The sequence below is a fragment of the Crinia signifera genome, chromosome 2 (assembly GCF_055691185.1).
Source record: "Crinia signifera chromosome 2, ASM5569118v1, whole genome shotgun sequence".
NCBI classification, from domain to species: domain Eukaryota; kingdom Metazoa; phylum Chordata; class Amphibia; order Anura; family Myobatrachidae; genus Crinia; species Crinia signifera.
In genome coordinates, this window is record NC_139218.1 from 315,464,452 (window position 1) to 315,490,646 (window position 26,195).

Consider the following 26,195-nt stretch of genomic DNA (forward strand, 5'->3'; position numbering starts at 1 on the left):
ATTCATATGTCTCTCCTACATCTGGTGGCTAAGCCATCTCTACAGAAGATATGTGTACCTTCAGTACACATTTAAACAGATAATTCTCAGCATACCATACACAGAACTTGAACGCCTAACCTCGTATACTGTAATTTTTTTTGCTCTTACATATAAGTCTTAAGGTGCTCACACACTAGAACGATTTTTGGGCCGATTTCCGATAAATCGGCCGATACATCGTCCTATGTTTACCGATAATCGGTCGAAAATCAGCCGATTTTGGTCCGATGCGCGCTCCCGTGGATCTTTAGCTGAATCTTCTGATCTTACGTGCTGCACAAAAGATCAGAAGATTTAACAAAAGATCCATAGGAACGCACACGGGATCTTAAGAAAAATCTTTGGTAAAGATGTGCGCTTGCCTGAAATCTTTTGTCCAGGACGGAAAAAAGATTTCAAGGCTAATTTATGCGCACATCTTACGATCGCCTTACGATCGCAGATCTTTCTAGTGTGTGGGCACCTTTATAATTCTAACCATACGAAGGCTAGTTGCAATTTTTAGAGCAAACCATTTCAGCAAAGCAGATCTATGTACTGTGTATGCATACTTGTATTTTTCCTAGTCTGTGATGCAGTAGTGCTTAGACAAAGAAAGATATTCCACTTCCCCCTGTACGTTCCTGGCTCAACATAATTTTCTTGTTGAAACCCGACAAAAGACACAAATTAGGAAATGTGTTTTTTTTCCAAGACATACACATTCTTGTCTCAGTTCTCGTTTTCAGTTTCCTGCAGGTCATTTCAGAATGTGAGTACGTATTATTGTGTAAGCAAAACGAGTCTTTGACGTGTTAAAATAAATGATTTCCTATCATCATACAAAAATTAGGTGTAATGCTGGGAACACACTGGCCAATATATTAACGATATGAATGATATTTAGAGCAAATTGTCTGCAAATTGAAAAGGTCTTTAACAATTGTACATGCATCTCAATCATGACGATCTAGTCAACGATGCATGTACGGGGCAGGTGTCATCACTGACCGTTAGCGTTATTGTTCCCCTGCAGCACCGCTGATATAGGTAACAATATCAATGGGTGCCGGGTGTCGCCCAGTGTGTACTCAGCATAAAGGGGCCTACACACAGGCATATTCTGAGCGATGCTAGATCACTCAGAATGCTTCAGAAAGATCGCTCAGCACACAGCAATGTCAGTGCTGGTTGCTGAGCAATCTTTCAGGGCCAATGTTCTCCGGTGAGAACACTGGCCCTGCCACCGACAATTCATAGATTTATTCAGCATACTGGATATTAATCACCGGGTGATAGCGACTCGCGGGGCAGTGCATTGCTGTTGCTATGGCCCGTACACATGGAGCGATGTAGGATTATTTCCAAACAATTTAGTTCAATCACTTATACCGCTTTCACACCAGAAATTGCAGGGATTTACTCAGGTTGGCCCCTTTTACACCAGCCTAGGGGTGCAGCCAGAACATAGTGTTCATTCTAGCACCCGCTATCTTTGAAACCACATGCAGTTCCTGTTCCCTGCCTGGGGTGTCACTGTCTGCTGTGGTGTTCTTCAGTTTCCCCATAGGGGGAGGGGCACCCGACATTTCCGTCCACAGCAGTCACCTCACCAGGAAGCCAGGTGAGTAGCTTTCACACCAGCCAGTAGTCCAGGAAGGGCCCGGGAGCAACCCTGCTGTGTGACTGCTAAAGCAACAAACATTGGGGCAGATGTATTAAGCCTTAACAAGAGATAAATGCAAGGGTGATAAAGAGAGATAAATGTCCAGCCAATCAGCTCCTGTGTCACAGGCTGTGTTTGAAAAAAGTCAGTAAGGAGCTGATTGGCTGGACGTTTATCTCTCTTTATCATCCTTGCATTTTTCTCTTGTTAAGGCTTACTACATCTGCCAATATTGGCTTTTATAATGTGTAGATTCCTCCTGTTCTTAGCAGGAGTTATGGTAATAGATGGCAGGTCCGTTGGTATCTCCTCTTTTAACAAGCCTTCCATGTGCATGTACTGGGAATTGATATATGGCTGCAAGCTCAGTAAAGCTGCGGTTGTGTCCACTGTAAAGATATCTGGCATTAATTAGTGGAAAGAAATCTAGATTATTAAAGTGTGTGTGGGCTTTGCAATCGCTGTGGCCAGGTCACTGAGTAACATGCTGTCATTTGTAGGTTACCTACATCTAGTGTGCAGGTTACATGTGGGAATGTATGTACAGCCATTGGCAGCGTGTACTGGTGACTAGACTGTACAACCAGTGGTCAATAGGACAGACTTCTATTAGTTCTGAGTGTTTGTTTCTTCCTGGCCTGTATATTGCCTCTAGGCGTCTGTATCACACAAGCTTGATAGAGGAGAAGCATGGTATATTATACAAAATGTTCCCAAACTTATTTTTAAAGCTTACACAGATTTTGCTATGGGTTTTTTTTCAGCATCTGCAAGAAAGCGAATCGAGAAACAAAAGTCAGAAGAGTTACCGGACCCCGTGAAGAAAGAAGATGAGTGAGACCCGCAGCAATACCCCACCCCACAATATGTACCCGTCTCTCCCACCACATTGTTTTATTGATTTTATCATTATCTCAAACCATTCATATTATATTATATCACTCCGCTCTTAAATAACTGTCAATGCTTAAAGATAGATACACATACTGGTTGTGTCATTCCTAACTTAGCCATGGTTTAGATGAGGAGTGGCCAGAATTCTCCAGCAGAGGAAGGCACCAATACTGACTGCTATCTGACCTTGCACAGACCGTGGACTGAGTGTTAGTGCTGTGGCCATATTGGGGAAGCCCTAGCCCTAAAAGTGCACTATTATGTCATACTTGAATTGAGCAGCCCTATAGTATAGCTAGTATGCTTTCCTGCCTGTGTATTTTAGTATCTGGAAACTGAGCTAAAGGGAAAGAAATTACACTGGAAATCAGCATAAATCTGTTAATTGTATGGCTTAAATGGAGTGAAAATGAACATACTTCATTATGACAGTAATAATTCTGCTTATAGCATTGCTGATTAATTCTTTACACATAATGCCCTGGGTACACTGCAGGTTATACAAGCCGACCAGCTCGTATAGTGGTGGTTCTAGATACATGAAGGTAAGGGTGGATACTTTCCGGTTATCGAGGGAGAAGCAGATAATGCATCTAATGTCTAGTACACACTACGCAATGTGTGTACCCAGCGACATTGTGGCAGAGGGAGCCGGCATTGGCAAGTGCACACGCCCTTGCTGATGCCAGCATCAGCGGGTTAGGGTCCATGCTACATTCTGCAGCATGGAACTCACTTGCTATTTCCTCCGTCTGGCATGTACAGACGATAGAGGTTACTGCTCCGCCGCCATGCATTGTCAGTGACATAGTGCTTATACACTAGGCCAGTGATGGCTAACCTTGACACTCCAGCTGTTGTTGAACTACACATCCCAGCATGCCCTGCTACAGTTTTACTAATTGGCAATGCTAAAACTGATGCAGGGCATGCTGGGATGTGTAGTTCAACAACAGCTAAAGTGTCTAGGTTAGCCATCACTGCATTAGGCAATATGAAGATTTTGTCCTTACAACCTGCCGGAATCGGCAAAATTGTTCATATTATCATCTGGTGTGTAGCCAGTTTTAGTCAGAATGAACTGTAAACTTGGTCATGCCAGCCATGTAATTAACAGGGACAGGACTATATAGTGAGTTACAGAGTGCCAAGGTATGGCCCAAAGCACTTCTTTAATGCTTAAGTATATTTTCTATTTTTCTTTTTAAAGTAGCAAATGACAATTGTGTGCATTAACACTTCTTTGGTGCCTGTTAATTTATGCGTTGACTTGTAGACTTGTTTTTGCAGACTTTCCATGGGTCTTCAACCTGTGGCCCTCCAGATGTTGTGAAACTACATGTTCCAACATGCATTGCCACATTTTTTTCTATAAGGGCATGCCAAAACTGTCAGGGCATGCTGGGACATGTAGTTCCACAACATCTGGAGGGCCACAGGTTGAAGACCTGTGCTTTAGACAAACACAAGAGGAATTGCCAGGTACATTTTTCTCAGGCCTTCAACAAATAAGTACTTAGAACACCTTTCTTTGGATGTAATAGTACAATAATATAGAGCTTTTAGTCATTTTATTATGTTTTACATTTTTTTACTATAGATAAATGTATCTTGGTAAAATATATATCCGTTATGCATTGCAATATTTTTACTTTTTATTTTTCCCCGTACGAACGCTAAAATAACCTGTGACTATTTTGTTGACTTGTGCAAGGACCTGCACACATATACATATATATATATATATATATATTGTACCTGTAATACACTGAATTTGACAATGGATAGCTTGAAAAATAAACCAGTGAAAAGGAAAGCCGGTGCACACATTTCTAACCATGCTCTCCTTATTATTTTACTTTGTGTAATGTTCAGTACTACAGACATTGCAATGAATTAAAGAGCGCTTGTCATGTACACAGAACAACGCATGAGGGTGTAGCCGATAAAGGGACTTTACACATCACCGCTAATACCTACGAGGCTCGTGCTTCTAAGTTCTCATTGGCGCTGGTAGAGCTGCTTCCAGTGTCTGTGACCAGTGCAATTATTATGAATACTTATGTTGAGCATAATTTATCTTGGTGGTTCTGCATATTAGGGTAATCTGAGATGTATACTTAAGTGAGTTTGAAACAGAAGCAGGTGAAAGCGTACAGAAAAAGGTAAGTTTGAACACAAAAGCCTAAACAAATTTTATTGTTATTACCATCGACAAGTGATACAATATTTGGCCTGGTTCAGTGGATGTAATGCATTTGTTTTGCGGGAGACTCTGCTACTGTTCAATCTGTGAACTATTTTCGGTACTTCTGTAGTTTCACGGCGCCACCGCGCGCACAGTCTGTAACAGAAACTTGGCAGCCTGCCAGAGGCTCTGTTTCACTGTGCGCGTGCCGCTCTAGCTCTGTCTGACTGAGCTTGTGCCGCTCTAGCTGGACGTAAACAGCGTAGCGGCTGGCCAGCAGCAGCAGCGCTGCCCAGGCGCTGACAGGTCAATGTCACTGTGGCACTTGTAGTTCCACAGTGAAATAGGCAGCGCCTGGGCACCGCTGACAACGGGGGTATGTTAAAGTGGACACCCCGGCACAGCGATGCCGGGGCTTCTAAACTGTACGCGAGATTCAGACGCAACTGTGTCTGAATCTCGAGTCACATAGATAGCCGCTAAGAAGTTTAGGTGGCCCTAGGGGAACACTATTGAAACCCACCCTCAGTGCCACTAGTGGACGCCACAGCTGTGGACCGTGTAAATCCCACTATCCACGCCCACCCGAAGCGTGGCGAGCGGCGGCGGTACGCGTCCTACGACCTTTTCATACCCCCACTATCCACGTCAGCGTGGAGTTGAGAATAGACTAGTGTGGCGAGCCCGAAGCGTGGCGAGCGCACGCGGATACCTTCACAGCTATCCGCGTCCCCTCGCGGGCTTCACAGGTGTCAGCGTCCACTCGCCACGCACCGAGCCCGAAGCATGGCGAGCGGACGCTGACACCTGTGAAGCCCGCGAGGGGACGCGGATAGCTGTGAAGGTGTCCGCGTCCGCTCGCCACGCTTCTGGCTCGGTGGCTCGCTGCGCTCGCCACACTAATCTATTCTCAACTCCACGCCGACGTGGATAGTGGGGGTATGAAAAGGTCGTAGGACACGTACCGCCGTCGCTCGCCACGCTTCAGGTGGGCGTGGATAGTGGATTTACACGGTCCACAGCTGTGGCGTTCACTAGTGGCACTGAGGGTGGGTTTCAATAGTGTTCCCCTAGGGCCACGTCTGAATCCAGGCTTTCCGGCTTCTTAGCGGCTATCTATGTGACTCGAGATTCAGACGCAGTTGCGTCTGAATCTCGCGTACAGTTTAGAAGCCCCGGCATCGCTGTGCCGGGGTGTCCACTTTAACATACCCCCGTTGTCAGCGGTGCCCAGGCGCTGCCTATTTCACTGTGGAATTACAAGTGCCACAGTGACATTAACCTGTCAGCGCTGCTGCTGGCCAGCCGCTACGCTGTTTACGTCCAGCTAGAGCGGCACAAGCTCAGACAGAGCTAGAGCGGCACGCGCACAGTGAAACAGAGCCTCTGGCAGGCTGGCAAGTTTCTGTTACAGACTGTGCGCGTGGTGGCGCCGTGAAACTACAGAAGTACCCTATTTTCTATGCTGAAGGAGCAGTAAACTCAAGTGTATGCTGATATATGTAGGATGTCTGTGTCCTTGGGACCACCACTGCCTCAGAGAGCCTCCAGAAGACATTCTGCATGGACTGCTGTGGGCTCTGGAAGGAAGAGATGTGCAGAGACGTACAGAGGGCCTCAGACACATCCCACAAGTGGTGACACTACAGAACTCATATGTTGCTCGTGCAGGGCTGGAATGTACGACCAACATAGGCAATAAAGAACAGGAAGAAATGGGGACTTCTTTTTTGGGAGGTGTAATTTCTCTTTTGTCCATCCTGGTGACACAGCTCAACCATGGGATGTAGGAGGGTCCGCAGGAGCAAGGCACCTATGCTGACTTCTTTGAGAGGCAGGCTCCTCCTTTCTGCATCCCAGCATTCCTCAGTTCGTTTTAGGTGCCCACCGGAAGGCTGATTTTGTAGAGATAAGAAACTCTGTAAGCAATTATTTGGCAGAGTGGAGGAACTTGGAAGAGGCAGGGGGCGAGCAGCGGGAGAATAGAAAAAATCTTATTCAAAAGACTGGGCGGCTTAATACTTACAAATGGTGACAGAATTTCTGACGTAAATGTGGGTGAAAACCTGGGATCAAGCAGTATGGTTCAGAATAAAGACAGAGACCGACTCATCACACACAAAAACAAGTGTTAGATTTTAGGAAGGCTGGTTTTGTAGAGATAAGAAACTCTGTAAGCGATTATGTGGCAGGGTGGAGGAATTTGGAAGAGGCAAGCCCAGTCTTTTGAACAGGATTTTTTCTATTCTCCCGCTGCTCGCCTCCTGCCGCTACCCCAGACACAGCTCTCCTGTTTCGGCCTGCAGCGCCCCCAGTTACATGTGATAAATCGCATCCAATTTATCACATGTAAAAATAATAGTGCCAAAACCTTGAGCGCTGCCGGGGGAGCTTAGGGGAAGTTGGGCCGACTTGTCCCTTGGTAAATGGAGTGCAGTCACAGGAGGGAAAGGTTTCCAGTGGAGTACCCCAGGGATCTGTACATGGACCAGTGATTTTTAATATCTTTACTGGAGACATTGCAAATGGCATTGAGGGCAAAATATGCCTTTTTGCAGATGACCCAAAGGTATGCAACAGGGTAGACAGATGAAGGGGTAAAACACATGATTGATCTAGGTAGATTAGTTGCCATGCTCTTGACCATTCTTTTACAAGTTAATGCCAAAAAAATGCAAACTCATGCAATTGGGTCTCAAAAAGACTATGGGGGAAATGTAATAGGATGAGAGAGAGGTTCAGAAAGTGAGAGATCTGGTTAGAAATGTCCAGTTTTTTTAAAAAGCGGCAATCATTTACACTGCAAAACCAGTTTGATTTTTCAGTGTAAATGATTGCCGCTTTAAAAAAAACCTGGCGATTTCTTACCAAATCTCTCACTTTCTGAACCTCTCATCCTATTACATTTCACCCTAAATATAGTATAAATGGCACTATAATGGAAACTACTGAGGAAGAGAGGTGGTCACTATTTCAGGCGATTTAAAGGCAGGTAGGCAATGTAACAAAGCAATGAAGAAGGCAGTGGGCCTCAGTCAGATGCTTGGTTACATAGGGAAAGGTATTAGCAGTAGAAAGAAAGAAGTAATAATGCCACTGTATAGGTCATTGGTACAACCTCATCTAGAGTACTGTGTTCAGTTCTGGAGGCCATATCTCCAGAAGGATATAAATACTTTAGAGACTGTACAAAGAAGAGCAACTAAAATGGTGCATGGCCTACATCACAAAACGTACCAGGAAAGACTAAGATCTTAATATGTATACTTTGGAGCAGAGAAGGGAAAGGGGGGACATGATAGAAACTTTCAAATATATCAAGGCTTTTAACAAGGTACAGGTGGGAGACATTCTTCACAGGAAGAGGAGCAGCAGAACACGAGGACATGCACTGACACTAGAGGGAGGAATATTCAGGGGAAATGTGAGGAAGAATTACTTCACAGAAAGAGTAGTGTATAAGTGGAATAGCCTCCCATCAGAGGTGGTAGAGGAAATACAGTAGAGCAATGTAGACATGCTTGGGATAGGCATATTGATATCCTTACAAAGAAATAAGGATCAAATATGGTTTGAGGTAACATGTTTAAAAAAGGGGCAGACTATGGGCCAAGTGGTTCTTATCTGCCGTCAAATTCTAGGTACACTTCTATAAAAGGACAATGAATATAAAGTAAAAATATTCCTATAAATTAAGAAAAGCTAAATATTTTATAGAGAGCACAGTTAAACATTAGCCTGGGCCTACTATATCAAAATTATGTTGGAGAAATTGTATAGAGGTGGGAGATTTATTTCATGTTTTCTGGGCATGCCCTCATCTTCGTCAACTTTGGAGAGAGGTTTTTACTCTTGCCTCCAAAGTACTGCATGTCTCCCTTCAAGAGTCTCCCTCATTGGCCCTGTTAATCAAAAAGATCTCTCCGCTCCTGATTGCTATGTCTTAGATCATATCCTTATTGCTACTAGGGCAGCGATAGCCCCCCCTCCCCCCCCTCCGTACTTAACGGAACATAACTCTTAATAAAAAACCATTGATGGAAGAAAAAAAAAACCATTAGCCTGGTTCTAATCTTGTGGTACATGACTTGTATGGTTCTTGCAACAGTTTGCATAAACCTATCATGTTACTAAACTTGTCTAGTTGTGATCATTGTACATCACTTATAAAAAATAAAACTAGGTCCTAGTGGCCTCTGTACCTCATACTGTCATGTGTACTCAGAACAGCTTTTCGGCTGTCAGATTGCTAATGTAATTCTTTGTATGTTATGCAACTTTTATTACATTTTTATGTTTATTATTTTGTGTGTTTCAACCATGCATTTATATGATCTGGAAGCAATTTGCTCCCATTACTCTGGATAGAAGTCTACCGATTACACCTTATATCCCAGTGTGGAAAACACAGCAGAGCTGTTGTGTGTAACCGCAATGGGTAGGCGAGGCAGGAAAGGTGTTTCCTAGGGTGGTAACACCGGTTTTATCTTCAGGCAATCTTAGGAGAGAAACTTCTTGTAAAAACAATGCTGGGGTATGAATGGTTGGTTGACAGTTACCATGTCGATGTGAGAATGCTGACGTGGTCAAATTGTCAACATTCCACAAGTTGGCAGTGATGGCTTACATGGATGATTTGTCAACCTAATAATAAACAATTGAAAAACATTCCCTGTGGTCTAGTGCTGTTACCTGTCACAGTGGCTCCAGCGTAATTGTGTGGGTCCCTACAGTCATTATCAGAAATACCAATGTAAAACATTCTCTATACTTAGTCAAACCTCAAATACAAAATGATCTAAAACACGCAAATGCAGAAGTAGAGGGTCCGGCTGAATGCAATATTGTTAATGATATTGATGGTGCTGTGAATGGTCTAGTCTGGGGCTTTAGCTTGAGAATGGTAATAAGCCTATAGGACCAAAGTAGTTCAATATTTGTTAAGCTTTGGGCAAAGAGCTGTGAAAGCTTCAGCCCCTCCACTGGTTTATTAATGTTCCATATGCAAAGCTGCATATAAAGATGTGTGCCATAAGAAATTATGAATACCAGGTTGAATACCAGGTTTTAGTGCATGGGGAAATGCGGTAAAAACCCAGGTAAAGGGATTTTTACCACATTGTCTCTTTAGTGCAACTCCCCCAGTGCTGAACAAGTAATGTGACTATATGTATTCAAGGGATCATCCCTAGGATGTGATAATCCCACAGACAACATGAATAAGCAGCACTGTAACGAAGAACACCACCACATGATTGAAATAAAAAACACAGTTGGCAAATTCAACAATGGAGTAAAAATTAAAAAATAAAAAGTCTGGCAGCCTGATGAGTTAGTTCATAGTTTACAAGGCTTTTAGCCTCCACTCAGTGCACCTCCAGCCACCGCAGCCTTGCTAAGACTGTCCGCTGCATGGACAGAGACTGTGTGGCCATAATGGGATCCAAAAGTCGCGAAAAGCGGGAGGAGAAGCAGGACTGTGACTCCTGAAAGCCTCATTCCTGGAACAGAGGTCAAAGCACCTCATCCGCCATCTCCTCGGATAAGGTACTCCCTGACCCCACAGACCCAGTAACATGGGGACATAGTACATGCAATAAGGGCAGACATCATCCCATTAAAAGAACAGACAGCGGATACAAATAAGCAGCTATCACAGATGCAACCAAGACTGCTCTTAAACTACAGGGTGGGTGAAACCTTTGTTGATGTGGCTGACATAAAACAGAAATCCCATAGGCACACTAAGGAAATATACTCCTCTCTCCCCTATTTGTTTGCAATACCCACCCAGGTGCATAGAGTAGGGATGGCCATCGGCACATCCCCCATCGATGGTTGCCATTGATCGCATTTAAAGCAGGAACTATCGACGGTTATAAACCATTCTACCACCTAACGTTGATGGTTCCAGTCTCCGGCAGCAGCGACGAGGGAGGGAGGGAACAGGGGAGAGATGGAGCTGACTGAAGCTCAATATCGACAAAACTGAACTCATTATCTTTCCCCCACCTAGAGGGAAGCGGTACATCTGTCAGAACAGACTAAGGTCTACAGTCATTAGGTCGACCCCGGAAGGTCAACATGATTCAAGGTCGACATGGGTTTTTCACTTTTTTTACCCGAATGTCGACACAGTAGACATGGACACAGTTGGAGTTGAACCGCAGCCGCTCGCTCCGCACACTATTTTATTCTCCCACCACGCCCTAGTGGATGGTAGGGCATGAAATACCGCCTGTCGGCTCAAAAAACAGTGAAAATCTCATGTCGACCGAATGACTGTCGACCTTGGGGACAGTCGACCTAATGACTGTCGACCTAAGTCTGGTCTGACAGATGACCATTTCCACCTAGAGTTACACCCCCTACTATCACTCTCTGTCACTGTTAAAAACACAGTCATCTCCCCTGTTCCCCAACTCCGCTGCCTGGGTGTCACTCTTGATTCCTCCCTCTCTTTTGCACCCCACATCCAAGCTCTGGCCCATTCTTGTAGCATAATTTTTGAAAAAAAATATATAAAGAGGAGCATAGCGCCTTCCAGTTATGCAACATTGGGAGAGAAAATGCCTGATGTGAGCAGAGTGCAAATAAACTTACCATCCACTCACTGGTCATCTCACGGCTCAACTAATGCAATGTTCTCCTCACTAGCCTCAATTACTCCCAACTGGCTCCTCTCTAATCTGTCCTCAACTCTGCAGCCAGGCTTATCTTCCTCTCCCGCCGCTCTAATTCTGCCACTCCCCTTCAACTAAGTCTGCACTGGCTTCCATTCCCCTACAAAATTATCTTCAAACACCTCACACTCACATACAGGACCATCTCTAATTCCATTGCTCCATATATCTACATTCATACACCCTCCCGCCATCTACGGTCGTCCCTCCACCCTGATCTGAGTTCAGCACTTTGACCGTGCTGCACACCTTCAGTGGAATGCAGTCCCTTGCTCCATTAGACTTTCCCTGGCCTTGCAAAGCTTCAAATGGGCACTGAAAACTCACCTATTCATCAAAGCATTCCCCTCTGCTGCATAATTTAGTCCTGAGGCTGATCCTCCAACCCCCTGCCCTCATGCCTTGACCATCTCTGCCTGCTTACATCCTGTCAAGACACCTCCCACTTGCTTGTACCTCATTTAATCTGTCGGTCTCCCCTTCCCTCCGGTTGTCAAAGCCCTCTTCTCTTCACATTTCACTCAGAGCTCTCCCATACTCAAACACTCAGTAACCATCTTTGGCCACATATTCATCTCTGGCCACCAGCCACTAGTAGTATGTTAATCAAATCCTCACTACTTACATTTAAGCTGTAATGTGTATTGAACTGTGGCGCTCTTTTTACCTGTACTCTATTTTTGTTAATTATATACTGCAATGCTAAGTTTTGTATCCCTGTACTGGTCCTTTGTATGGTGCTGCTAAGTACTTGTGAGCTATAGTAGTTTAATAATAATTATAGTCACATCTTTATCTACCATTTGTCAACTGTTAAATGTATATGTACAACGTGCTAATATTGTAACCTTTTATTGTACACAATTGAAAGATTTTACATATTTTGCCAGAAATTTCTATTATATTGTGTCACTAGAAGTCTTAAACATAAATAGAATTAACTAGTAATCCTTCTTGAAGCAAAATTTTCGAAAGCTAGTCTACTACCTTGTAAACCTCCTTTAACAATAAATGTGTACCTGTCAAAATTTAACCGGGGACTCAGGTGCAATAAACTGCACTGTGATTATTTCCCAATCCCTAAATGCCCAGTATCTAAGCATGAGAAGCAATCAGAGCACGCCCATTTTGAAGAGACAAGGGCCCTTAATTCAGATCTGATCGCAGTACAAATTTGTTCTCAAAATGGGCAAAACCATATGCACTGCAAGTGGGGCAGATGTAACGTGCAGAGTTAGATTTGGGTGAGTTATTTTTTTTCTGTGCAGGGTAAATATTTTTACACTACAATTTAGATTTCAGTTTCAACACACCCCACCCAAATCTAACTCTCTGCACGTTACATCTTCCCCACCTGCAGTGCACATGGTTTTGCCCATTTTGAGAACAAATTTGTACTGCGATCAGATCTAAATAAGGGCCAATATCCAATAGACCAGTGTAAGCAGATTTAACAAATAATTGGACTTTTTATCAATAATCTCATACACAGTTGATAAGTAAGTATAATTTTGAAAGCTTGGCTAGCTCTCACCTCTAGCCTGGCTACAGTACCCCCAACAGATTTAGTGGGGATACAGTTAACATACCACTGTTCAGGATGCTAGTAGTCTAAATCCCAATGATAAAAAAAACTCAACTCATGGGCATAACAATGGTGCAACACTGCAGACAATGCTCTCTATGCCAACACAGAGACCCAATGGGAAGTATGCCAGGGCAGGTTAGGCACTGAAGAGGGGGGGGGGTGACGGGTCTGCTAAGTATATTTGCGTAATCCCTATCTGACCTGTTAGCATTATGATGGCGCTCTTCTTCTACCAGCCAGCAACCCGACCACCACCTATCCACATGTATTACATTCAGAATAGGATTTAACATTCAATGAGGCAGATGTATTAAGCCTTAACAAGAGATAAATGCAAGGGTGATAAAGAGAGATAAACTTACAGCCAATCACCTGCTAACTGCCATGTTACTGGCTGTGTTTGAAAAAAGTCAGTAAGGAGCTGATTGGCTGGACATTTATCGCTCTATCACCCTTGCATTTATCTCTTGTTAAGGCTTAATACATCTGCCCCATTGTCCGTAATAATAGTATATTAATTATAGCAAAGTACAGTAATAAGTAATTTTTTTGTCTCTGGTTATATCTAAATATTAAGGTTGTGGCCTAATTGGATAAAAACAAACCAAACTGATCCTAATGGCCACAGCTTAGGATGACTACTTTAGATTAATAACTGAATTATTCCTCCAGACCAACTGCTGTTATCCAGTATGAAGACTTTGCAGGCTGTTTCTTATCTTTGGCTCAAACAGGTTTTGTCAATTCTGTTTTTATCAAATTTAAAAATACTATTTACCTCTGGTGTGTCTTAGGCTGGGTACAGACTAATAGATATATCTGCAGATGGAATGGGTATCATGGTTTGCATATATGCTGCCCAATCAGTCGTGACTGGCATCACAACTGGTATATGCTGGTTGGCAGATCACCCATACACACAGCATTATACAGATATATCTTTAAATATATCAGCCATTGCCTGTTACACAGCTGACATGATAGGTTGGTGAATCACATGGTTCACTGGCCAACAGAGCAGCGATGATATAATGTCCGTTCAATTGATTTATTGGGCAGGGTGTACTATTCCTAGCCTGATGGCTGTTTAACTGTAGCTTGATTATCATATGGGAAAACCCCTTGTTCATCTAAACTGTACATAGATTGCTCTGAAGAGCGATGCACAGCAAATTTTTACAGCTCAAGATACACTTTTTCTGAAACCGACTGGGTATCAATGTGTCAACCAGATGGTATGCCAATGCTTTGGGGGAAAATGTAATTAATGAAAATTAAGATCACATCACTTAAAACTGCTGCTATAAATGAAGTGACACAGAAGTGTATTCAGAACTCTGAAAAGAGCAAAAGTGTTGTAGTCTGTAACTGGTCACTTTCCCCAATATTATAAAATGTATTATACAGTTTTTGAAGAATTTTTTTTTTACAGAAGTAATTGCGTCCATTTATAGAACACCAATCATTTATCCATCTGCCACTCCTAGTGCAATATTTATACCACATGCTTTAGGGCAGCAGCCAGATATGCCCTAAACATACTCTCTAGCAGTCGCCATTAAAGAGGTTTTCTCATTACATTCTCCAAATAATACAGATGTTGGTGGCTTTAGACAGGGTTTACATAAAATGGGAGCGCATGGTCTGGTGCATCATACATTTACTGAACAGCATGATTAGACATTTCACATCATATAATTCCAAGTCTACCATCCCACAACCTGAACAGAAACACACCAGGATTCTTAACATTTATTCCTATAAACATTTATTGGAAAATAAAGTAATACAAAAAACACCAAGGCATGCTTACATTGTAAAATAATGTTTAAATAAATTAAAAGAACACAAAAATGAATGTACAGTTTCTGCTCTCCCCATCCATTCAGAAAATAATAAAAGATTAATCCCTTGAGATTAGCAATCAGTCCTGTTCTGGGACTGGCCATAGTATTCCCCTGCTGTTTAGTTTGAAATGCTCATGGAAAGTGAAATGAGAAGGCTGTGCATTATCCAATCCTTACTGTAAGTATGAGCACATTTTTCACATATGTAAAACCCAGACTAAATAATGAACGGTAGGCATAATGAAACAACATTTTCCAGTATGTATATGCTAGGGATACAGTTAGAATCCCGGTGTTCAAAATCCCGACACCGGAATCCCACACGAATAAATGAATAAATGTGTGGCGAGCGCAGCGAACCCGCGAGGGGGGGGGGGGGCGATCCATGTCCCCCCTTGTCAGGATTTTGAACGCCGGGATTCCGACCGCGGGGATTTAGTACCAATCCAATAGGCTACCCCCCTCTACTGTACTCTGCAGTGGCTATAGTGCGTTTTTATTACAGAATTCAACAGAGAAAGGTTCTTTGTCATATTTTTAAATGCCTGCATACCCGAATGTAATGGTTTGTAAACACACGAGATTCAGGCTAACGGCCAATTTTGACTAATCGATTTTGGCTAACTGCAGTTAAGATTTAGCCTATATAGTCTATTTGGCCCTAGGCCAAATAGATTCTACAGGTGACAGTCAATATCGACTGCACAGTCTACTTAGCCATTTGATACCAATGCAGAGGGACCACCCATCGGGATCGCATGTGGCTGAACAGTGCGTTTTTTATTATACAGTCAAAAATCGATAGCCAAAATCGCACCAGTTTAATAAGTGCATGTCTATATCATTACACTGATGAAGTGAAACTGAATCAGGATAATAGTCAGCCTGTGCGTAGCCATTGTATAATATCGGTCTGGTGCACACAGGGGCTTGTATCTGCTTGCACAGTATCTTTATAGGTTCAAAAACACTCATCAACCTTAAAGTGGTTAGTAGAGCGCAACGGAATATGATGCGCTATATAAGAAACTGTAACTAAATAAACGGCAGGCACCACTCCACGACCATTTGGACTACAGTGTGTATAACGGAAGCCAACACACATCTTGAGGTCCGAACCAGGCACATTATGGAATACGCTTACCGTTTCCTCTAGTGGAATAAAACCATATGGCGTCATAATGTGCTTTATATTTGCACTTTTGTAAAATGCTCTCATCTCCGGCCATGTAGAAACAGAGCGAGGAAAAGGAGATTGTGATTTATAAGCAGTATTCACAAGGGAGATTCTAAAATTAAGAGATCAATTAGTGGCAAACTAATTTTAGGTTTATATTATCAACTGACCAAAAAGTAAATACCACAAGTCTTTGTAATTCAAGTTTAGCTGGAAAAGTACAAACTGAGAACCACCTTCTTATAAGGTGTCAGTCAGTTCTTGAAGGCTCCGGCTTTGCTGGCCTTATTGATAAAGTTCTTCAGAAGATCACTATCCATGTCAGCAAAGGCGTCCGTCTGGGTAACCATAGTCATATGGTTGATGCAGAATCTGAAGCAAAAGTCTTCTAGGTCCTGGAAACAAAGGTCATTTTGTAAACACATTTCTGTGTTTAGAACACAACTAGATGCACCATATCTAGGATTTTGGCCTTATAGCAAATCTATTAAAAAATAAATTTATTGGGCAGTATTCAATGTTCTTTTTGACTATGTGCAGCAAATCCTTTTTAAGATTTGCTGCACATTTGCCGGGTTCCGGAGGGCTGGTGGATTCGCTGCCAGCCCTCCCTCTCCCCCTATTCAACGCATCCCTTGGTGGGAAATTTTAACACACACACCCCCCCCGGCGAATGCCGCAGGGAGCCGGCTGAAGGCAGAGAGATGGAAGCCTCCCTGCCTGCGCCAGAATGGGTGGGAGAGAAGGAGGGCTGGCGGGGACACAGGCAGCAGCAGCTGCCGCCCCGGGAGTGCTGGCAGGGGAGGGAGCGCTGCGCTGGTCCTGCTTGTGCATATGTAATGAGGACCAGGCGCAGTGAATATCTAATGAGCAGCTCCCTGCCCCCCTTTGACGTCGAGTGTAAAAAGAAATTATATATATATATATATTTTTTTTTTTTCCATATATGCCGGCACTCCAATTATAATCGACAGCTTGGTCGGTGCACTCCTAATTAATTTGTAAACTTCCAAGAATGAAGGCACACGACACAGGATAAACTTTTTCACCGCAAGTGTATTCTGGCTAGTAACATCTAGCGCTTTCAGGGGATACAACCACCGTCATCAGGATGGTAGCCACACAGGTATAATGGTGCAGTCAGCTAACCCCAGCTCCTCCCCAAACAAACTCCTTTTGTTTGGGGTGTGCCTTCATTCTTGGAAGTATATATATATATATATATATATATATATATATATATATATATATATATATATATATATATTTTCGCCATTTATAAGCAGTGTTCTTTTAAAATAAAGGGTTTTTTTTTGGGGTGTCAAAAAATCAGTTATTTTATCATGTGGAGGCATTCTATTTGGATTCATGTGACTGACATTTTAAAAGATCCACAGGTGGAGCTAATTACCTAACTTGTGATTCTGTGAGGAGACCGGCAAAACGTTAACTGTTGGTAGCTCTCGAGGACTGGAGTTAGCTACCCTTGCTCTAAAATATAATAGATAACATTTGATTGGTTGCCCATAGCAACATCCAATCTACAACTCCCATCTTGGTATATAAACCCCTAAGGGTGGGAAAATTATATATAAAAAAAATTGTCAATTTGGTTTTTATTCTTACTCTGCAAAAATTATTAGAAAAAAAAGTTGAATATATTAATGTTTGTGTATCGATGTCTATAAATCGGTGCGCTGTTGAAAATGAAGCTGAAAATGATCATCAGCCTGTGAGTAGGCATTGTGTAACATTGATATAGAATATTACTTTTGGAAGGGCTTAGAATTAAACAACTTTTTATTTATTAATAAACACATGTATTAAGCAAAAAACCACATCATATTCAATCTCCTGAGGAAATTGCTGTTAGCGGAGGAACACAGAGGCACAGCAATCTGGTATCCGTTAATATCTACCAGCCGCACTCTCTCTACAATTCCCTTCCAGCATGGAAGTCTCCGGAGTCGCACAGTTGTAGCATCCTGTCTCCATACAGTCGGATGACATTTGGATCCACACTGTGCACTAAAGCTGCTGTTACTGGAATGCACACTTATAAAGACACGGTATCAGTGCTTAACTTCTCCTACTACACCACTTACTGCGCAGCTTCTATCTATCAACATGGAGACTATTATAATCTAAACATATCAAAGGGGGGGGGGGGGGGGACTGACTATCTTCTGGAGGAATGCAGAACCTCTATAGCAGGCATGTCCAACGTTGGCCCTCCAGATGTTTTGAAACTACACATACCAGCATGCTTTGCAATAGTTTTAGCATTCTCTAATAGCAAAACTGTGGCAAAGCATGCTGGGATGTGTAGTTTCAAAACATCTGGAGGGCCAACGTTGGACATGCCTGCTCTATAGAAAAGAAATCCCTCCCCCTGCTTTCTAAACTAATTTGAGATATTAACGGGAGGTAGAGCATAGCGCCTGAAAAGCTCTCCAACTTACCAAGGAACTGCTACTAGATTGATACCTAGTACCAATAACAATTGCTGCTTTTAACACTTTTCATCAATGTAATTATACCAGAATTGTTCAATTAAATATAATGTGGTTTTAAACCTTTGTTTAATAAAGGTTTATTAATGTATATTTACAGTGTTTATTGTAGAATAAATCAAAATTGTTTATAATTCTAAGAGCTGCTTAAAGTAATATTCTATATCTGTCTTAGTAATTTATATAGTAATTACTGACTTATTTAGTTGCAAATCACAGTGGGGCAGATGCATTAAGCCTGTAAATAGATTAGGTGGAGATAAAGTAGACTGTGATAACACACCAGCCAAACAGCTATGGTTGAAAAATGACAGTTAGGAGTTGTTTGGCTGAAACATTATCACCTTTTACTTTAGCTCCACTTTATCTTTTCACCAGGCTTAATACATCTGCCCCACTGTCTGTACAGGCCCCAAACACACAGCACCCTTAAAAGCATCTGATAAGGGAAGTCTCAAATGCCAGTTGGGATTACTAGAAAATATTGTTGAAGGATGAACATTTGTAGTCACAATGTGTATGGTTATTGCCGGACAGCCATTTACGACAGCATTGAAGGCAGAATTTGAAAAAACGGTCAGAAACGGACGTGTATTGTCAAATTCACTTGTGTTTTTCGACAATCCACAGTGATTTTCACAGACTTGCCCCCTTTTCAATATACATACACACACATATATACATACACACACTGGCACAATTACAAATTATTGAATAAGAGGAGTCTAAAACACACGAGGGTAATTGCTACATCCTATATACGGATCCAGGTTGCAAGGGTGAAACGTGCTTGGTGGGTTTCCAGTCACACATCAATGTATGGAATGAAACATCTATTTAGCATGGTGTAATTCACCAATTAGACTCATGGGTATATCAATCAAAGCTCAGAGAGAAGTCCATCAGCTTCTGCCTCATTTTACAGGCTGTGTTAGAGATATGACAGGAGCAGAATGGTTGGTGATTGATCTCTAATGCTGTGTACACACGGGTCTATATGATTGCTGGGGATATATTGCTAGCAATATATCCCCAGCAATCATATTGCTAGTGTCTCCTTTTCATCAGCGATGAAAAGGAGACACTGCTACGGGGCGGAGGCGGAGCGCAGCAGCAGGTGACGGGAGGAGGCAGCGTCGCAGGGCATGGGAGAACAGCGCCGATTTCTCCAGCGCTGACCTCCTGCCCGGCGATCGCTGGGGGAAGCCGCTGGTCGCAGGAGCATGCTCCTGCGACCAGCGATCATGAAGGGCTGGCCGCCGGCTGCACATGAAATCACTGGCAATATGGTCGCTGAGCGACCATTTTGCCAGCGATTTCATACATAATTGCACCCGTGTGTACGCACCTTAACAATATTCTCTCTCCCCAAGCTTTGATAAATACCCCATATATCTTTAAATTGGGGTATGCTTTTGGTCTTCTCTATAAGGTGGACATAAGAAAAATGAATAAAGCTGTGAACTTTTAAGCTCCAGTAATTTGTAAAAGTTACTTTATAGAGAGAAGATAATTAGTGTGGTTTGGATAGTATCCGGGAGGTCAATACAAAGATTTGTACAGAACAGCCGGCGTACAGTAGAACTAGAAGGGGACCAGAGATTATTCCTCAGGTTATAGAATACCAGCATACTGGTAGTGGTGTTCTAATTACACAGCAAGGAACTGATGGATAGGAAGAATTGGTTTAAAATTAAAAATGGATTTATTTTCCTTTTAGAAAACCACATTATTGGGAGCAGTCAGTGTAACAAGAATGGAATGTAGTTACACACATTGCAGATAATCCCTATAATTCCAGCTTCATTCCATTATGATGTGTATGAATGGGACATGTTATACATCATATAGAAAACGAACGTGACTAAGGAAACATCCTTGTACCTGAGCATCATACTTAACAGCAGCTGACAGTAGTATCACGGCATTCTCTTCACAGATACCTTGTTTTATGGTTTGCTGGCACAGCTGCTTCAGTCTGTTTTCTCTATACATTGTTGCTAGCTCCAAAAGTCCTGTAAAATGTAACAAACAAATGACCAAAGCCAAATTATACAGAAATGACCAGCAATTCTCAGTACCCAGGTGTAGGGTTTGTTTGAACACTATTCCCATACACTCCGGAAAGAGTAGCATATAAACTTCCCTATTCTGCTAGTGAGAATCCTGCTGCAATCTATATCCTCTGTGGCCAATACAGAACCTGCCGATGCATTTCTCAGGTCTTTACAATAAGACGTAGCATTTTCTAGTCTGCTTAAGTGTCCAAGTGACAGAACTTACAGTAGTGGTCCTGTAATGTGTCATGGTCTGATCCCATCTCCAGCAGACTACCGCAGTATCTATCTACACAACCATTTAAGAGCGCGCGAGAGAGAGACATATCCCATGTTACCAGGCTCTAACATCATTTCTAACAATCAGACAGGGAAGTGTATCTTTGTGCAACATCAAATCAGGAGATATGGTCTCCTGCTCAGCGCAGCCCTGCACACGGCTGCGAACGCATATGCAGTGTTGCACACAGGGGCAAAAGCATTCACCATAGAATGACTTTCCCCCTGCTCACAGCAATGAGTGAGCCAGCCGTGGGGAGAAGGAGGCTGCTGATTACGTCAGAGGTCCTCCCTCCTGACAGACAGAGAACACTCTAAAAAATGCTGGCAGCACACCCCCAAATGCCTGCCGTGTGTCACACTCTGCCTTCAGGTGGATGGCTCACATATGCGCACACAGCGTACCGTGCCTATGAATTCGCAGTCCAGCGTGTGGGTCTGAATCAGCCCCTATGTGTCCTAACAAACAGGATGGGTTGGGACCATCAGGTAGGTAGGAGAGGCGGTACAGGTGTGAGATGCACCATCCAGTTAATAAATGGGTCTGATTGGCAGATTTTAGATGATCTCATCACATAATTTCTATCCATAGACTCTTGTATAATGAATTTGTAATGGGAACTATTATTACATTTTATTTATAAAAGGTGCCCCAAGTGGTTTACAGTGCCGTACATAGGGCACACTGAATACAGGGCACACCAATCTAAACATAACAGTAACTGAGCACAGGTAACAATTCGCAGCACAATTCTTAGTACACAATATAGCGGACGCGGTGCGGGTTATTGGTAGATCTGAATGAACACAAGTGAGAAGAGCTGCGGGTATAGATGGTAGGGGAGTAACACAATTGTAATTGAAATGCTAATGGAGTGCTGTGAGAACAGGAGGGAAGAGGGCCCTGCTCCAAGAGCTTACAGTCTAGACTAGAGGGAGGGGGAGACAGACAGGCGACATGAGGTGCAGACAAGGAGGCCTGAAGACAAGAGCATGACAGGGATGGCCAGAACATGAAGGGGCAGTTAGGCAGGGCCGGCGCTGCCACTAGGCAGGATTAGGTAGCTGCCTAGGGCGCTGGCCGCTAGAGGGCGCCCCTTGTTCACCCCAACATTTAATGGAAACCTCCAAAACAGCAGCCGGGTTTTCTGGGAGGCGGCAAGAAGCCCATCCCTCACCTGGAGCAGCGCTATACAGCTGACGGCACTGCAGCTACATGGAGCGGTACCTGAGTCCTTGCCAGCAGCAGACTCTCAGCGGCAGCTGAGCGGTGGGACCACGCAAGGTGGCTGGGGAACAGTAAGCAGCAGACATAGATGGTAGCAGCAGGGAGTAGTAACCCCCCACTACAACAACCCAGTGGGCTGTGCTGCAGCAGCAGCGCAGGGACAAGGTCCTGTATGCTGATCCTGACAGCCAGGTAAGCTCCTCTGCTGACTCCACGGCTGTCAGGCAAAATGCTGTGGAAAAGATGGCACCAGGGCACCGCTCTTCATTTTAGCGCAGACTTTTTTCTGCTATTGTTACACTATAGAAATACATACTGTATGTTCAGCAAGCCCCAGTATAGGCAGGCAGGGACAGGAGTCATCAGCGCTGTCTCTCCCTCACGCTGCAGTGGGTCACACAGGTTACATACACAGTGATTACTAGATCTCACGCTGGGAGCCAGGGACAGTATGTAAACTATTATCTCCCTTTCCAAGTGTATTCAAATAGTGTTGAATACACTTGAATAGTGGCATGTAGTTTGCAGACTACCCCTTACTCCCAGAGTTCGTGTGACCTCTCAGACCGGGAGGATGCAGACAGCTTCCCAGCAGTAGCAAGACAGCAAAATAAGAATTATGAGTGTGCTCACTGCTCAGCTGTATGGGGAGTTCTGGATTTCGGTGGGTGCCTCTATCATCCTGTGTGAGTGTGTCCCTTTAGCCTATGCTAAATCCAGATGATCTGTGTCCCCACTACTACTCCTATCCAGTACCTTCTACTACTCCCACCCTTATCTCACCACCAGCTACCATGTGCCACTATAACTACCCCCACCCAGTCCCTACTACTCCCACCCCCCTTGCATACAGCCAAACCTGGGGAGTCTCAACCCGGAAATTTGCGTCCATCCGCCAGCCGCGCTAGACCGCGGCGACTGACTACACTACAAGCCGCCTTAGCCTCACGGCTAACACCGGGACGGACCGTGTCACTCCCCCAGCCGCATCTCGGCGAAGTACCGCTCAGACCGCCTGAGCACTCAGGACATTAGGACTGAACATCCCCTGCTGGCGCACTACAGGATCAGGTACAGGAGTTGCCACAGTCTGAATCGTCAGCTGTGGTACACTCCAAACTTCAATTTTAGCATATCTTGCTCCAGTAATTGTTAAAGTTAAGCTTGCCACCACATCATTGGGCTAACTACTATCCTGCATTTATATTGCTCCTAATTGTGTCAGCCACAATAACTATACCAGTTACCTCTCTCATCTATAAAAAAAAAAATTTTGAATGGTCAGGCTGGCTCCATTATTATCAGCAATCAACTAATGGATACTTGAAACCTATATTGCCTCCAGTTGTGCCAGCATAACTACTGTGCGTTTGTGACACATTGTTACAAAGGTCCACAGGTCAACTAATTGCAAATGAATCAGTGTCAATGTATCTCTAACTAACCTCAATATAACCAACATCATTATATTGCCAATACTATTGTGATACGCTATTTACGCTTTGTCAACTGCCAAGGGCACTGTCAATCCATCAGCTAACCAACTGATATTTTGTACCTATCGCTGTAACCCTTATACCCATTGCCAAAAGAATATTCCAAACGCAATACTGTATGCACTCGGTTACAGGGCCACCGGTGGGATATATTACTTCTGTCCAAAATTATTGGGTTACATACCAATATTCCAGGTATCACATAGCAGTTAACCTGAGCTGCTTGGTCGTGACTTAATTCGCAAATAGTATACCACCATACCTCACTGGAGTGCCCAAACCCTTTTCGAACTTGGAAGCCAAGCAGTGAAGGGCCAGGGCAGTATCCAGGTGGGTGACCCCTGGAGAAGTCCAGGTGTGGTATCAAAGATAGGTATCCCAGTCAACAGACCAGCAGCACAGGAGCCGCCTACTGCTCGATTCTAATATCCTTGCCAATATTGGCAATAATTATTGTATTTTTTAGGATAGACTTATTCAGTAACGTGGGGCGACCAAATCCCAATCTGTCCATCAGTTTGGGACAGCCAACTCATTTTTGCCACCTACGGTCACTTTGGTCATTATACCTCTGATGACTACATGCAACAAATGATAAGTCATATGTGTGGTAAACTTAAAAATTGTTGTATGACTCAGTAATTATTACTTATCAGTACCACACAACATAAAGAACAAAAACCATCAAATTTCAGAGTAATATTTATTTATTCATGCCTCATGCCACTTTATTTTAACAAGTCCACAATAAAAGTTATGTTTTAAATGAAATTAAATATACATTACATTTTCTAAGAGTGCACCCAAAAAGCGTTTACTTTCCTTTGTTTTGCACCTCGCGAAAACAAAACAAACCCACTTTCAGACCCCATTAAGTATTTTTATCCTAACCCACCCTTCCTACCAGGACTATATTAATAATAGATATACTGTATGTATGGATGCAGTGTATAATTGTATGTGAGAGGAAGTATATGTGTGTGTGTGTGTGTGTGTGTGTGTGTGTGTGTGTGTGTATGAAACACGTGGGAATAGAAACAGATATAGGTGTATGTGGCAGAACGAAAAGGAGATAGTATTTATTTTAATAGAGACTAGGGCGCCAAGAAACCTTGCAACGGCCCTGCAGGTAGGTGGAGTGACCTTGGTACTTCGTTATGCAGGAGGGTACACTTTGAAGAACAGGGGGGTTTTCAGTGAACATTTGAAGCATTGAAAGGTCGGGGAGAGTCTGATAAAATGAGAGAGCTCATTCCAGTGAAGAGGGGCAGTGTGGGAAAAATCTTGGATACACGCGCTACCCCGAGAGGGCAGGAGGGAGTGTGTAGGAAAATTAGGTTGGAGATGTAGGGAGCAGTGGAGTTCGAAAGGGCCTTGTAGGTGAGGGTGAGGAAAAAAAGGAGGGGATGTGCTCCCTAAGGTGCACAAGGAGGCCCAACCAGTTTTCCGCACAACCCTTGTAAAAGCAAATTGGGACCTTTCTTAGCTCCTGGACTCACTTTCCTGCCTGGTTGCTGTTTCCAAACTTCCTAACAATAGGAGCTAAAGTTGGCAAAACACCTGGCCACCAGCAACAAATTTGTACAGTGGACCTACAGCTGTATCAACTTATGAGGACACATGCTGCAATGCTATCCTGAGGGATTGGAATCCTCTAGTGGCGTTGGGTAATTATTAGCCCAATTGGGCACCACTGACATTTTCATAAGACCCAGCAACTAGTAATTTCCATCAAAAGCTAAGATTGGATACCCATCCTTTCCCACTCCCCATGCCTAAATCTGATGCAGATACACCCTTTCCAGTACCTAGTGCACGTCATGCCATTTAATGTGTTCAGTCTGTGGTTTTATTTTATATATGTGATTGTATGCATTGATTTTTAATAGTTATTAAATTTTGATTAATTTTTCCTCAAACAAGCGCCACTCCCTTTTCTTCGTTTCATGCAAGGGTGAGGAGTTTGAAGAGGATTCTGTAGGGGAATGGGAGCCAGTAGAATTTCTTGAATGGGTTTGGCAGAAGTGGAACAATGGGAGAGGAACATAAGTCTAGCTGCAAAGTTGAGGACAAACTGGAAGGGAGCAAGCTGGTAGTGTGGAAGGCCAGTGAGGAGACTGTTGCAGTAGTCTATCTGTGAGATGTTCGGTGAGTAAATAATAAATTTAGTTGCACTCTGCGTTTGAAAAGGCCCACTGTGAGCAATGTTGTGTAGCTGGAACCAACAGGATTTAGTGTGGGGGCAAAGGATTGGTTGAGAGTCAAGAGTGACACACAGGCAGCAGAGTTGGGGAAGGTGGAGATGATCATTGTAAAAGTGATGGAGATATTGGGGGGGTTGGAGTTCAGTTTTGTCCATTTTGAGCTTAAGAGAGCATTCAGACATCAAGTAGCAGATGGCAGAGAGGCAGCTGGATACCCAGGAGAGGACAGAGGGGGAGAGGTAGTGAAGGCCAAATGAGTTATGAGCACACCCAGGAAAGAGGTATACAAGCAAAAGAGAACGGGGCCTAGGACAGAACCCTGGGGGACACCTACAGGGAGGATGGAAGGGTGTG

The 26,195-nt window shown here is 43.4% G+C and overlaps 2 protein-coding genes and 1 pseudogene across 5 annotated transcripts in view; 2 read left to right on the forward strand and 1 right to left on the reverse strand.

Annotated features, from left to right (window-relative positions):
• RB1 (RB transcriptional corepressor 1) overlaps window positions 1-4,510 on the forward strand; it is a 190,407-nt gene extending 185,897 nt beyond the window's left edge. For both annotated transcript variants that reach the window (XM_083169010.1, XM_083169009.1), the window contains one exon: window positions 2,452-4,510. In XM_083169010.1, coding sequence (XP_083025136.1) covers window positions 2,452-2,525 — 74 coding nt within the window. In that variant the 3' untranslated portion in view covers window positions 2,526-4,510. The remainder of the gene's footprint in view (window positions 1-2,451) is intronic.
• An 11,684-nt stretch (window positions 4,511-16,194) lies between these two features.
• The window catches only part of RCBTB2 (RCC1 and BTB domain containing protein 2), a 58,675-nt gene continuing 48,674 nt past the window's right edge, over window positions 16,195-26,195 (reverse strand). For 2 of the 3 annotated variants that reach the window (XM_083169012.1, XM_083169011.1), the window contains exons 12-13: window positions 20,462-20,592; window positions 16,195-16,459 (exon numbers count right to left, since the gene is read on the reverse strand). In XM_083169012.1, the coding sequence (XP_083025138.1) occupies window positions 16,319-16,459; window positions 20,462-20,592 (272 nt within the window). In that variant the 3' untranslated portion in view covers window positions 16,195-16,318. The remainder of the gene's footprint in view (window positions 16,460-20,461; window positions 20,593-26,195) is intronic. The other variant, XM_083169013.1, reaches the window with a different exon arrangement.
• LOC146061569 (5S ribosomal RNA) lies at window positions 23,886-24,004 on the forward strand (annotated as a pseudogene).